Source organism: Capra hircus, chromosome 13 (genome assembly GCF_001704415.2).
Source record: "Capra hircus breed San Clemente chromosome 13, ASM170441v1, whole genome shotgun sequence".
Taxonomy (NCBI): domain Eukaryota; kingdom Metazoa; phylum Chordata; class Mammalia; order Artiodactyla; family Bovidae; genus Capra; species Capra hircus.
Genome location: NC_030820.1, coordinates 46,276,596 through 46,291,023, shown reverse-complemented (window position 1 = coordinate 46,291,023; position 14,428 = coordinate 46,276,596). Strand labels below are relative to the sequence as shown.

The following is a 14,428-nucleotide window of genomic DNA, read 5'->3' as shown; positions in this document are numbered from 1 at the left end:
TTACAGCTACCTAACGCCTAAATAAAAAACAGTTCTCTTCCACAAGCTGTAGACACAGAGGCCCTGCATTCCCTCTGCCACGATTTACTCCTTGCTTGAAATTCATCTCCTGAGTTTTGAAGGTTCTTCAGTGATGAGATCTTGCTTTTTTTTGTGGTTGTGCTGAGCAACCCTGGACCTTCAGGGAAGTCCTGAGTTTGCACCTTTTGAAAATCAGTTGTTTTGACTACTCTGATAGATGCTTAAATGACAGGGTAACTGGATACAGAATCCTTCTGTTGTACTCTTAATTCCTTGTATACCCTGGGGCACTCAGCCCTGTCTTGCAGCACAGATGTTTTTCTAGAGAGACTGAGGCCAGCCTGATTTGTCTCCCAGTATGTTTTTGTGTCTAGATATCCTAGTTTACCAGTAGAGGGTATTGGAGTTTGATTGGAGAGGAATGGAAAATGGCACAAATTCAGTTGTGGCTGTAATGTTTTATTTCCTTGAAAAATAAAATGATATGAAGCAAATATGCCATAATGTTAACCTGAGTTTAGTACAATTGCTGAGTGCAAGAGAATCTATAAACACCATTCTCTGTGGTGCAGGGTGTGTTTGGAACAAAATTTTTTAATAAATATGCCATGTAACTATAAATCAGGAAGAGCTTATATGCTTTAGTGATTCAGTTCAAAATATATTTAATTGAAGATCACATTTTTGCCTTATTGATCATAGCATGCATTCTTGTTTTCTTTATATGTTGACAATCAGCTGTGTACTTTCTGTATTTTCTTTGGTGTCATTTCCTAAGTTTTGAGTAAAAGTATTTTATATTCCAACATCCTGAAGATGATAAATTTCTAGAGTGAGAATCTGCAGAGTGAGGTTAGTGGCAGTTGCCACAGAGGCTAGAACTAAATGGGATGTTTGACTATAAAATCTGTTAAAAGATTTATTTATGCTGGTTTGGGAGTATTTTGAACAAATGTTCCTCTAAATAGGCAAAATAGATTTACGGTTTAAAATATTATGATAATTGAAAGAGTTCAGTATTCAGGACCGACTTCTTTCTTTTCTTTCTGTAGGGCTCTCATAAGTATGTCACAATAAAGAAAAATATTTTCTTATTTTTATTCATTTTCATTTTTCAGTACTAAGAGATTTAAACTTTGTTTTCCTCTGTATTCAGGTACATGTCTCGAGTCCACGGTATGCATCCAAAGGAGACCACTCGTCAGCTGAGCTTGGCTGTGAAAGATGGTCTCATTGTGGAGACGCTGACAGTGGGCTGCAAAGGCTCCAAAGCTGGTATCGAACAGGAAGGATATTGGTTACCAGGCGACGAAATTGTAAGTTTTTTATTTTATAAATCTGGAACGTTATTTATGTATACCCCATAGAGATTGTTTTCAGAAGTTCGGTAATATTTCACAGTAAGGACCGACATTGGTAGGATGGCTCTTTTCCTTCCTCATTGTTTGGGAGAAAGCTTACCTGTGCAGGGAGTCTGCTTCTCCTGTCTGGGTTGCCTTGAATCTGAAAAATAAAACAAAAGAAAGCCCTTTGAATGTACACACAATTAATGGTATTCCTAAGCATTTTCTTCAGTAAATATTAGTAAAAAGAAAAAAAAAGTTTCAGTGAGGATAATGTTGATGCCGTCCAAACAGACTGAAAGGGATGTATACTTCCCTACACATACAGAAGTACCTTTTTTAAATGTAAAGATTGGTTTCATGTGTAATATGTCTGTCTTTCTTCCTTATTTGCTCTTATTTTTTCTAATACTTTAATGAAAAGTCTGTTTTTGCAACAGAAAGATTTAAAATAGGATAAACATTAATTGTTCTAAAATGAATAGATTTAATAATTAGATATATTGAGAATGCTTTATCATGCATTCTCTAAACCCTAGAATTATAAAAATGACACAGTATCTTAAAATTGGTTCGTTTCCCCAGAACATTGTCTTCCCCTTCATGACTCCAGGCAATTGAGCCAACACAGACACTTGCTTGTCAAGTCTAAGAGCAATAAACTAACAGTACAGTTTTCTGTGGGAGACTATTAGCTTTAACACTGTTTTTTGTCAATTTAATAAGTGCTTTTAAAGTTTCAGGAAAGAAAATTCACGTTTTTCACAAATAGTAAATATGGAATAAAAAGTTTAATTTCTCTGGTATCATTTGATTTGTGCACTAGAAATATTCTTGAAAACTTAAGTGAAAAAGTCTATATTAGAATAATTCTTCAGTTGCCATCCTTGGTGGTTTAGTTTCTAACTTGTGTCCGAGTCTTGTGACCCCATGGACTATAGTCCACCAGGCTCCTCTGACCATGGGTGGAATTTCCCAGGCAAATACACTGGAGTGGGTTGCTGTTTCCTTCTCCAGGGGATCTTCCCGACCCAGGGATTGAATCTATGTCTCCTGCATTGCAGGCAGTCTCTTTACCAACTGAATCACCAGGGAAGCACTTTACAGAAAATTAAAGTTTTTGCCTATAAAGAAACTCTGGGTGCCAAGCTATAATAATGATAATGTCAAGCGATATAAATCTATCTATAGCAGACATTTAAAGGAGGGCCACTGATAATTGATAGCTTATATATTCAAAATGATCCAGATAATCTATTCAAAATGATCCAGATAATATGAAATTTTTAATCCACAACCACTTAGAAACATAAAGATTTACTGTAGAAGGCTATATGGATAATTTCTGAGATGTCTATAGCAGCTGGCCAGTAGTAAAAGCAACTTAATCCATGAGATTTTGGTTTGTGGATCATATGTACAGTTTTTTCATAAAAGCGATTTATTTCTCCTGTTTAAATTTGTGCTTTTCCCCTCTTCAAGTTGAAGTTTTTTGTTCAGTGTAATTCAGCAAGCAGTTAATGAGTTATACATGACCAACCACATTAGGTTCTGTATTCTAGTTTTATGTGTATATGTCCTCACTGCATATGTTTTTATAGCATCTCCCTTTTCTTTTTTCTAGATGAAATCTCACATGTAAGTCAAACAGCGTATACAAATTTTATTAATTCTGGTTGGTTCTTATTCACAGGCATTTTTATACCAAGTATACATGTATGATTTAAGTACAACTGAGTATAAACATTGTACCTAGTTTATGAAATAGTGAAATAAAAAGAGGTTAAGGTTTCAATCCTGTCTCAGATATTGTTTCTAGTTGTGTGAGGGAGTTTCTAACCTCTGATACTCATTCCTCAGCTGTAATATGAGCACGTTAATATTGCTTTCATTTGGTTGTTTTGAGGATTAAATGAGATTATCTATAGAAAGCATTTAACTATGCACTCAAAGAAAGTTTTTGACCAGTGAATAAATATGTTTAAAATAAGAAATGCCTTTTGTGTAGCAAAAGCACACACATTTCTTACTAAACAGGACGCAAAAATTCTCATCATGATTTTTTTTACTTTAAACCTGTAACTCCAAACACAAGTTTTGTAATGAGATTTTCCTTTAGGATGCTGGATCTGTATTTAAGGTGCAGCTATAGAATGATGAGGCTGATTATATCTGTATCTCATGGTTGTGGCTGGTGGACCACCTGCTACGCAGGGCTGTTTCTGTGTTGCAGTTTTCATGCCCTGAGAATACTCTGGAGGACACACAACTGACCTGTGTCACCCTTGGCACAGCGCAGGCACCCTGCAGTGGCCAGTTCTGTGTGTGAGTAGGGACTGTGTGGCCTGTGCATGCAGGCTGCTGTGTACGGGGGCCAATGTGAATTGCACAGCTTAGGAATTGCCACCTTCTCCTCAGATATCCTTGCATGTTTATTTAGCAGTTTCTAGCACATGGCAGTGACGTGTCTTGTTCTAACAAAATCAGTCTTAGGGAAGGTCAACTTTCTAATCAGCACAAAGGTTTTCTGTGGTCTTTGACAGCCCTGCATGCTGGCTGGCATTTAAGTCTGGGGCTCTTCTTTATAGTTTCTCCACTTTTTATATGAGATGATACCTCTGAAAGCTTGAGGTTTTAGATTGGAGGGTGTGCATTATTATTTATCTCACTGACTTTCTACTAATTATTAAGAGAAGACAAAATCAAGTAGATATATATGGCCTATAAAAGTCAAGTAGATTATATATGTAAGGAAAGGGATAGGATTTTTCTACTATTCATTTTTAAACCTTTATTCAGAGTTACAAAGACTCTTTACTGAGGGAGTTCTGTCATTTGAGAAATGTAGTGAAGCTCCTCTTCTCTTCATTCTGTAGCCTCTAAAAATAGCAGCTGTAGCTCAGAGGTAGACAAGTTGGTTCCTCTTGATAAGTCCTACAGGTTGTATCCCTGGGGATACTGTGTATTAGTAAAGAGGCTGGACTGCTTGTCTTCATGTCCATGGCTCTGTTGAGAGAGAGAAGGTAGGCAAAAGTGTTGTTTCTTAGGCCACTAAACCATCGCTGAGCAGAGTCTGCTGTGTCATGTTTTTGTTCTGCCTTGCTACCTTTTTTCCAATATTTATTTTTTAAAAACTTGATACAATTGAAAAATATGCATATCTTAAATACTATTGTTTTATTAAATCCAGCTATCATGTAATAAAAGCCTAACTCTAAAAAGACTACTTCAGGATACAATTATATATAATTTATTAAAGAGGAAGCCTGTGTAAGTCAAAGATGGTAACCTCCATTGTACTGAGATTCTTTCTGCTAGGAATGGATTGATTTCTAGACAGTTTGAGATGCTGATCTTAACCACCATTTTGTATCTCTTTTGAAGTGAGAATTCGTTTGGAGAAACTGTGATGAAATTCAGTAGCACATAAGCATCCATCTTCATGGTGATATTTTAAAATGTCCATTTGAGATAGCAGAATGAAAAGCATAATTATTAAAAATGAAGCCTCTCTCAATTTCAAATGGTTAGTTTACATATTAGTCAGTAAACAGTGGAAGTATAGGTACCAGCCAGTTCTTAAAATGACAGGCTTGCTGAGCCTGGGCCGCACTCTTACAGGCTTTCTGTGGTCATCTTGAACTTTCAGATATCTGTTATTACCATTCACATAGATGATCCAAATGCCTCTTTTAGAGATCATTTTTAAAGCTTTTGAAATTATACTGGTAAAAGGCCAGTAGATCTGGGTACATACTGAAACTGTTGTGTTTGTTTCATTTCAAGGCTTGTTTCATTTTGTTTTTTTTTTTTAAAGGAAAACTGTTTGCCTAGATTGCTTGATCATCTGCTTGCTCTAAACTAACGTACATGGATGGCTACATTCAGTCCGTATTCCATCAGGATATTTCATGTCCTCTATTTTAACAGCTTGAGAAATATATTTCTTGGGCAGAAAATTTTACCATTGCTCAGCTAAGTTGAGTTTGGTATTTAGTAGCTCCCTTTGTTGGAAAAGGTGATGGCACCCCACTCCAGTACTCTTGCCTAGAAAATCCCATGGATGGAGGAGCCCGGTAGGCTGCAGTCCATGGAGTCGCTAAGGGTTGGACACGACTGAGCGACTTCACTTTCACTTTGCACTTTCATGCATTGGAAAAGGAAATGGCGCCCCACTCCAGTGTTCTGGCCTGGAGAATCCCAGGGACGGGGGAGCCTGGTGGGCTGCCATCTATGGGGTTGCACAGAGTCAGACACGACTGAAGCGACTTAGCAGCAGCTCCCTTTGTAATAAATGCAACTTAATTTCTTAATTCACTAAAGATAGGATAATCTTATAAAAGTATTTAACACAGACATACCTCATTTTATTGTACTTTGGCTTGTGCTTTTTTACAAATTGAAGGTTTGTGGTGACTCTGTGTTGTCCAATGACAGTTAGCATTTTTAGCAGTAAAGTATTTTTAAATTAATGTTTGTACCTTTTTTAGACATACTACTATTGCACCTTTATAGATTACAGTATAGTATAAACACAACTTTTATGTGCAATGAGAAACCAGAAGAATTTCTGTGACTTTCTTGCAATAATCTCTTTATTGCAGTGGTCTGAAACAACCCATAGTATCTCTGAGGTGCGCCTGCAGAAGTGTAGCAGGGCAGGTGACCTTGAGTTACGGATCCTGTGCAGATAAAACATCAAATATGTGCTTTGATGTTGAGGCTGTTGATATTATTTATTTGGTGACTCCCAGCTTGATTCATGGTCCCTGGCACAAAGCTATGACTCTATTATTTGACAGACACTTTTTAATCTGACATTAAATATTTTGGTCACCAGTGTAGAGGATGGCATATAAGTGTGAAAAGGTGACATTTGCTACAAGACTACTTGTCTCTTTACTTGCCTGCCAGATCTGGACTCAGGGTCTCCTTTCTTCTTGTGTGGGTCATGCCACTCCAAAAACGTAATACCGGTTTGGGAACCACAGCTAACGTTTCGGTTAGTGTGCCTCCACCAGTTTTGCTGCCGATAACTGGAGAGCAGCTGCAGACATGAGCTCCGTCTCGGCTGGTCAGCCCTGCTCAGCTTCAGCAGTTTTCACGTAACCTAGTTTGTTCTCTGACAAGCAGGACCTCTTGCTAGGTTTTACATAGGTCTTGAGTTAAGGTTGGTACCTTTTAAGAAGCATCATTAATGAAAATACAAATTTTGTGGTTTCTTGAAAAGATGAACATATTGGGGATAAATGGATTTAGTTTTAATTTACAGAGGGACGAGATAGGTACTTTTTTCCTTGTCTTCATCTCCTTTTCCTGATTCAAAAGAACCAGTCTAAAAGACACTGAGGTTTACATACCTCTTGAAACTTGGCTGGAAGCTCACATCTTTTGTGTAAAAGGTAGGATTGTAGGATTGGATTTATGTCTTATTCTTTAGAAATTACACAATTAAACAGCCATGGCAAGATGTCTCCCCTGCTTTGTTCCTGAAAAAACATTGAGAGGCCTGCAAACAGCGCATTTCATAAATACAGCTTAGAGAAGTAAGAATTTTTTTAAACAAGTTTACATCTTTGTGTTTTCTTATTATACTTATAGTTATAAATTAATCAGTCATGTTTTAAAACTTTCTGTCCCTTGGATGTTGTTGGTTTTTTAAATGTGAATTATATTTTATTATATTTGTTCTAATTATGTGCAGAAGTACACATTTCTCCCAAAGGTCCATTACCTGCATCAGATACAATTTTTTATTTACTAAATAAATATTAAGTAATAAGTGATGTATTGGTGGTTATTAATTAAAAACCAGTTATACTGTGGTTCTGTGTGCAAAACAGACTGTTATGTACTTAGACGTTCTTGCTTTGGTGATGAATTTCTATTTTACTCAATAGAATATTTTGGGTCATGCTGTCCTGTTATATTCTTTTCAGCTTGTGTGTGTGTATGTGAGAGTTCTTTCGTTTTCCTCTTTTTAAAAAATTTTATTTCATTAAGCAATGTTTTAATATTTTAATTAAAAAATAACATATAAAATTATTGGAAATCTTTAACCATTGAAATCTTTAACCATTAAAATCTTACCTCTCAGTGATGAACTGAATTTATTATCAGAATTAAACTAAATCTAGAATTTGCATAGAATTAATTTTAGATTGTTTCTGTGTAAAACACCACACGAGAACACATATTTGATGATGTGAGGTTTATCTGCTCACTGTGTAGAAACTGGGGGTTAGTGTAAAAGGCAAGTCTCTTGAATATGGTGAGGGAGGCCCTCTCCAGGCACAGTTCTCTCATTCAGCCTTCTTGCTGCAGTGCTAACTCTCAGTCAGCTAACAGTGTTTCTTGTCCCATCTTGCTTACAGAAACGTTGGGAGGGTTACAGTCCCAATGCACTTAGGGTCCTGAAGACGAAATTCACATGTGGGTCATTGCAAGTGTCACACCATTTAGTGGCTTATCAATTCCCATTTTGTGCATTATAGCAAATAGATCATCTTAACACCAGCTAACAGTTACTAAGCATAGTAACTTGTTTGATCCTTGCAAAAGCCCCGTAAGCTGAGATTTGTGCTAGTCTAGCTCCAGAGTCTTAACCAAATGCTGTAAGTGGTGACAGAGCCGTAGATCAGCAGGCTGCCTCTTGATGGTCGCATGTTTTCTACTCATTCCTGAAGACAACCTGTATAAACTTCACACCGTGGTGAAGTACCGAGTTAACCACATTTGCATTCATCACTCGACGGGTTTTTTTCTTTTTTTTGGCCTTTTCGTACTGTTCATGGGGTTCTGAAGGCAAGAATACTGAAGCAGTCTGCCATTCCCTTCTCTAGTGGACCATGTTTTGTCAGTCCCTGAGTAGCTGGGACATGCCCTTCAGCCACTCCACGTAGCAGGATGACATGCCTGGGGCCTTGGTTGTCCCACTTCTGGTTCTCGTTGAGCTTGTAAACCTTCACTGGCTGTCAGATGTCAGGGAGATGAAGGACAGGGGAAGCCTGGTGTGCTGTAGTTCATGGGGTTGCGAAGAGTCGGACACAACTTAGCAGCTGAACAACAATAACTGCAGCTCCCAATTAAAAAAACCAGTGTGAACCAGTCTGGGATCAGTAAGACATACATTTGTGATCATGTGCAGATTTAAATGACACTGAATTTGTTAGTAAAATGTTTTTCTGTCATCTTTATAGGTTTCATGGAACATGAATTCCTATAGATTTTCTCTGTGTTCATTTTGTAGTGTTTGTGTTAGTGAAAAAAGTTTACTCTTAAACTAGTAATAATTCTTGAGTTTGCATGCTACTGTCGTTTCATTAATGATTACTACAGTGATAGATTACCAGTTGATATCATCTGCCAAATACTATGTATAGCAACTAATAAACAGTTTGACTGTGTACCAAACCCCTTTAGCTCTGTATATTGCCTGATATTGAGCAAAGCTATAGGAGAGAGACCAAGATTATTTTGTTTTTATTTTGAAAGGCCTACAGCATGCAGCCTTTCTTCAGGACAGCAACCCCAGCCAAGGTGAACCGATTTTGCACTATATTATTTTATTTTAATTCTGCTTTTTAAAAAAATTCAATTTCTCTTTCTTTAGGCCAGCTTAGTTAATTCTTGCTAGAATTGTGTTCATTTAAACCATACGCTTTACATTGCTTCTAGTTTTGGATTTTGTGCTCATAGGTTTGCTCTTTTTTTAAACTTTCTTGTATTAAAGTAGCATTTCAGATATTATGTTGATCAGGCTGAATGTTGAATAGTTACTGACTTCTGGTGAAATTCAGTGAAAATGCAAGCTTAGTGTTTTGGCATACACTATTGAATATTAGTCAAAATCACTACATAAATAAATTATGTTTACTGCAAGAACCATATGCAACTCTTACCTATAATAAACATATCATTTATACCTCAGAAAAATGTTTCCTGGATTCAGAGTGTAGATACTTTTGACCTTGACTTTGCATGTTCTATATATTTAAACAGCTATTGCAGTGATTGAAAGAGTAAACAACGCATTCATTCCCAGCTCATGCTCTTTTATATCAGAAACAAAGTTAGTTGATGCCATTATACAGACATTTATCCAAATGTTTCTCTACTTCATTTGAACTATAATTTCGCTTTTATAATTTTTATGAAAAACTAGGTCTAGAATTAAACACCCCATTGAAGAAAGATCCGTTTTCATCCTTGTTTCTTGGGTGGATGGGATAAGGTAGGGTTAGGCGAAGGTAGGAGGTGACAGGAGGAGGCCAGAGTGGTCCACCAGCATTGTGTTCTCTGACTTCCTCTTCTTAGTTAACCTAGTAATTGCCATGTTGAGAATCACATGGAGATGAATTGATGTGTAAAAAAAAATCTCAAATGATGAAGAATGGCGGTTTCTTTTGTTAATGAGTATATATAAGCCACCAAAATCCTTTTAAGATGTCTCTGAACAGTTACAAGGAAAATATTCTGAAATATTTGGTTTTAAATTTGGAGAGAGTAAATTTTAAAAAGCCATCTTATCTCCATTGGAACCTAAATTATCAATGATTTTTGGTGCAAACATTGAAATAGCTAAAACACAGCTTCCTTATGAGCTGCGTGAAAGAGATACACCAAAGATTGTTACACCAAAGATTGTTACTTTAGTACAGCTGAGCATCACAGTATACTGTGGCACCGCTATGTCAGACTTTGTTGGGGAGCTTTTTTCTACCATGCACAGATGAGGCTTTTATGTCAAATCAGTACTTTATGGTCTTTTAAACAGTCTGACTGGAATTATTCCTCCCTTACTGAGTGAGCAGAGTCTACACATCTGCCGCAAACAACTGAAAATGGTTGTGCTTTTTTTCTTTATTACTTTGGTTGCTACAGATTGCCAATTTATTACTAAAAAGCAGGCAAAAGAGTTTACATTTCTGCAGAACTTACTAGTATACTTTAGCTGTGTCTCTGAATGTGGATTGGAAGGTGTGAAGTTTCAGAACATGAGCTGCTCATGTTCCATTTTGAAGGAGAGAGACGTAGCCTTCTCATATGGTTGAGCACCACTGCATTTGAACCCTCGGTGCCAGAGTCAGTGCTGACTGAACAAGTGCTCTATCATAGCCATTTATTGCAGGAGTTATTGACCTAAGAGGGAATAAGAATGCTGTTCACTCTCAGAAGCAGAGTGTAGACAGTGATTTATAAAAAGAAAAACGGTGGCAGAGCCCAAGTTTAGAATTTCAAGATCCTCATTGGAAATGGCCTTGATAATACTAACTGTGGGTTTAACCCTTATTCATTCAACTACCACATCTGCAAGAGAAGGTTGAGAATTAATCCATCACTCTTAATGGGGGTGTTTTTTGATATATGCTAAGAGTGATATTTATGAAGAATGAATTCCAAATTAAGGGAAGTTACACTGGTCTCCTGTTTGTGTTTAAATGGTACTGGCTGGACAGAAAAAAAAGTGTAACAAAGAAAATGTTGAACACCTGTTATGGTCTTTTATTTCCAGGAATAGTCCCAATAAGAAAATAAGCCAGCTTCCTTTTTTTTTTTTTTTTTTTTGGTGGTAATGTCCTTTGGAGAATGTGATTAAACCTTTAGTTTTCACATTTTCAATTTATTTTTCCAAATTCAACAGACCCTGAAAATTTGACAACCTATCAGAACATGGACATTCTGATTAATGATTATTTTCAATAAAGCATCCAATACCATGGATGAGAAGATAAGAATAGTGAGCATCACCATTTATTACTATTCTCTCCGTTTCCAAAGTATGCTAAGTACTTAGTATATTTCTTTAAAGAAAATCAGGACAAAACAGAGGTTTGTTTATTTGAAATACTAAGTTATAGATGTTGCTTTGGGGTATTCCATTTACTGAAGAAATTATCCCATAGATTCTATAAAAACTGAAAGATAATGTTAGAAGTTGTATTGGCTTTGGGCTTACTTCATTTTGGACTGGTTTTGTTATCAGATCACCTTAAGATATTTCTGAAAATAAATATGTTTAGGAGAGAATTGAAAATTGAAAGAAGCAAATTTCTAGGTATTTTTTTCCCTCTTGTTTTAACACAGTAAATGTTTAAAATTGTTTATAATGCCTAACTTCTGATGGACTTTAGTTTCAATTTTGTTCTTAGTCATTGCAGATATTGACAAAATGTCATACGAAATTATTTTGTATTTTTTGTAGGACTGGGAAACAGAAAATCATGACTGGTATTGTTTTGAATGCCATTTGCCTGGAGAGGTGTTGATATGTGACCTGTGTTTTCGTGTGTATCATTCCAAGTGTTTGTCTGATGAGTACAGGCTTAGAGACAGCAGTAGTCACTGGCAGTGCCCAGTTTGCAGGGTGAGTACCTATGAGCTTTAATGTGCTGGTCAGAGGGTTGGAATTCATTGATAATAGCTGCACAAAGATATCCCAGGTGGTCTTGCCAGGTTAATGGATAAAGTACTGGAGGGTGGGGGTTATCTACTGAAATGATGGTTAATGAACATAGAACACTCATAAATGAATATCACAGAACACATACTCAGGGTATGGATTTTAGAAAGTTTCAATCATGTAAAAATATACTCTCTTCTTTTTACAATTCCCTCTGAATTGTGTGACTCCTTTAATGGACAGGCTTTGGGAATCAAGAACCACTGTCCCATACCAAGGTCTGTTCAATCAGTCCTCTTGGCTGCTCAGAAAACACAGGTAGCAAAAGGCACATTGTCAGAAAAGTTCTGTATCTACTTTCCATTTTATATCCATGTAATGTTGCCTTTATTTTTTTGTCATGTCATGGGTTTATTTCTTTTCTTTGGAGGGTGGAGGGATGGGACAGATGTATATCAAGAATTCTCCAAAATGAAATAGTCTGGTAGGTAAAATAGGTACTTCCCACGATTATTTTCATTCATATTATTTCCCTGTTGAAAAGTGTACATGATTGTGCTTGTTGGCTGCCGATGTGGTGTGTGTGTGTATGTGTGAGTAATCACGATGCCTAGGTACCACGTGATGTATGGCCTTGATGGTGATCAGTCAGGAATTATTTGATTGGAACTTCTATTGTTTTGTACTTAACTATTGTTAATATACTCGGAATCATGCAAATTGCCGAGATTACTCATGGGTTCTGTTTGTGAACATGTTTTATAGTACTTTAAATATTCATTTCTTCTTCAAAAAAGTTATGTGTTTATCTCCTCTTTGATGCCAGCCAAAGATCATCTGGTTCATTTGCCAGCATGATGAGCAAACTACAATGTCCCTTCTAGTCTTCTTTTAGTGACTGTGGCTTTGTGTCACCTGAGTATGTTTCTTAGCAGCCCTACTGTACTTGTTTAGTAGGCAGACAGAAGACTGTTGGTATAGCATTTTAAATACATGTGTTATGATGACATGTAATCAGATGCCTAAATGCTAGATAATTAGTGATAAACCTTTAGGTCTGAACAGATCAGTATCAAGCCTCAGGGTGTGGACCTTCTCTAGAGGCCTGCAAGAATTTGAAGGCTGCAATAAATCAGTATGGAGCTGTACCAATGTCCCACAATTTACTCTCATGGATTTGTGTTTTACAAGTAAATAGTTTTCACTAACACTTTACACTAGAGGAAGTAAAGAATTAATTACATCTCAAGAACAAAAGTATTAAGGTAGTAAAAATATAAAAGAGGTGAGGACACTGATCAAAAAATAGAGGCTCAGGGACTTAGGAAGTACAGTTCTGGACACTCCTGAGTCTTTACTTTGTAATATCTGATAATTAGCTCCTATCTCATAGTAAAGAATTTAAATAAAAACACTGGGATTTTTGAGGATGGGTTAAACTTTATGGTAGGTATTTTATATTCCTTACATTAAGAGTTGAAGTTTAACACTTAAACTTTTGAAGAGAATGTGTAATGCTTTTCCTGTCAGAATTCACTATCAAGTTGTCAGATTCCACCTTCTACATGTTTGCTCTACTGTTTACTGAAAAGATGAAAAACTTTAAGCTTCAGTGGGTTGCTGGCTCACAGAAACATGATAGCCGAAGGGGAGTTTAGCCAATCCCATCCTGCGTCTGTGTTCTTCCCTTTGGTTTTTTTGTCTCTGTCAGCCTAGATATTCTCATACTGTGATGTAATTATGCTTACTGAAATGATGCTATGAGTCAGTAAAACACTGGAACTCAGATTCCTTTCACAGACCGAGCACCTCTTTGCTTAGACTCAAAAAGCCTGTGTTTTTGTTGGGGTTGGTGAGTTTAGCTTGAGCTTTAAAAATTCCAAAGAAATAGTTATTGCTATGTTAGATCTGTTCTATTTTTTAAATTGTTATGTTCAGGAAAAAGAAAAGTACTAACAGTTTCTTTCCCGAGAAAAGGGATAATAATAAACTTGAGATTCTAATGCAATTTAAAATATCATTTTTGATTGGTATTGGCTTGATATATTTGTTTAAACAGTATGTCAAGACTTCAAGTAAAGCTGTTTTTTAATAATCTAACTTGAGAGTGATGGACCAGATTTAAATTTTCTTGAACTAAGAGGACCAAGGCTATAGACTGAAACTTAAAAATTATGGTTCCATGTCAGCCTCTATTTTCATTTTTAATTAAAGTCTAGAAAGAATATATAGTAATTAGATTTACTAATGAGGAATTTTAAGATAAAATACCAGGGCCGAATTTCAGTACAGGTAAAAGTAGTGGATGGAAGCCAGTCACTGCGTCTAAATTTGAAGATAAAAATATTTTTAATACTTTATACTGGTCAGAAGACTTTTGTTTTATGTAACCTCTGCCCCTTACAGCATTGAATATATTATTTCTCAACCAGCTGTCAGCTGTGTTAGATTCACTTCAGCTTGTTGAACAACTTTTATCTCATATGTCTGACAAATTCCAAAATATTTTAAGAAGGCAATGATGGGAATTTTTCTCAGTTTAAAATAGTTTTTTTCAATTTTCATAATAATCTCAAGAATCTCAGAACCCTGAGGATATTTCTTTGAAATATCTAAACAACAGTTAAACTGTTCCTTTACAAATACAATAGATAGTTATTGT

At 36.2% G+C, this 14,428-nt stretch overlaps 1 protein-coding gene across 9 annotated transcripts in view; it reads left to right on the top strand.

Moving 5' to 3' along the window:
- The window catches only part of ZMYND11 (zinc finger MYND-type containing 11), a 74,122-nt gene that overhangs the window by 32,129 nt on the left and 27,565 nt on the right, over nt 1-14,428 (top strand). For 7 of the 9 annotated variants that reach the window (XM_018057355.1, XM_018057356.1, XM_018057354.1 and 4 more), the window contains 3 exons: nt 1,178-1,337; nt 8,859-8,903; nt 11,569-11,730. In XM_018057355.1, coding sequence (XP_017912844.1) covers nt 1,178-1,337; nt 8,859-8,903; nt 11,569-11,730 — 367 coding nt within the window. The remainder of the gene's footprint in view (nt 1-1,177; nt 1,338-8,858; nt 8,904-11,568; nt 11,731-14,428) is intronic. The other 2 variants (XM_005688155.3, XM_005688156.3) reach the window with 2 other exon arrangements.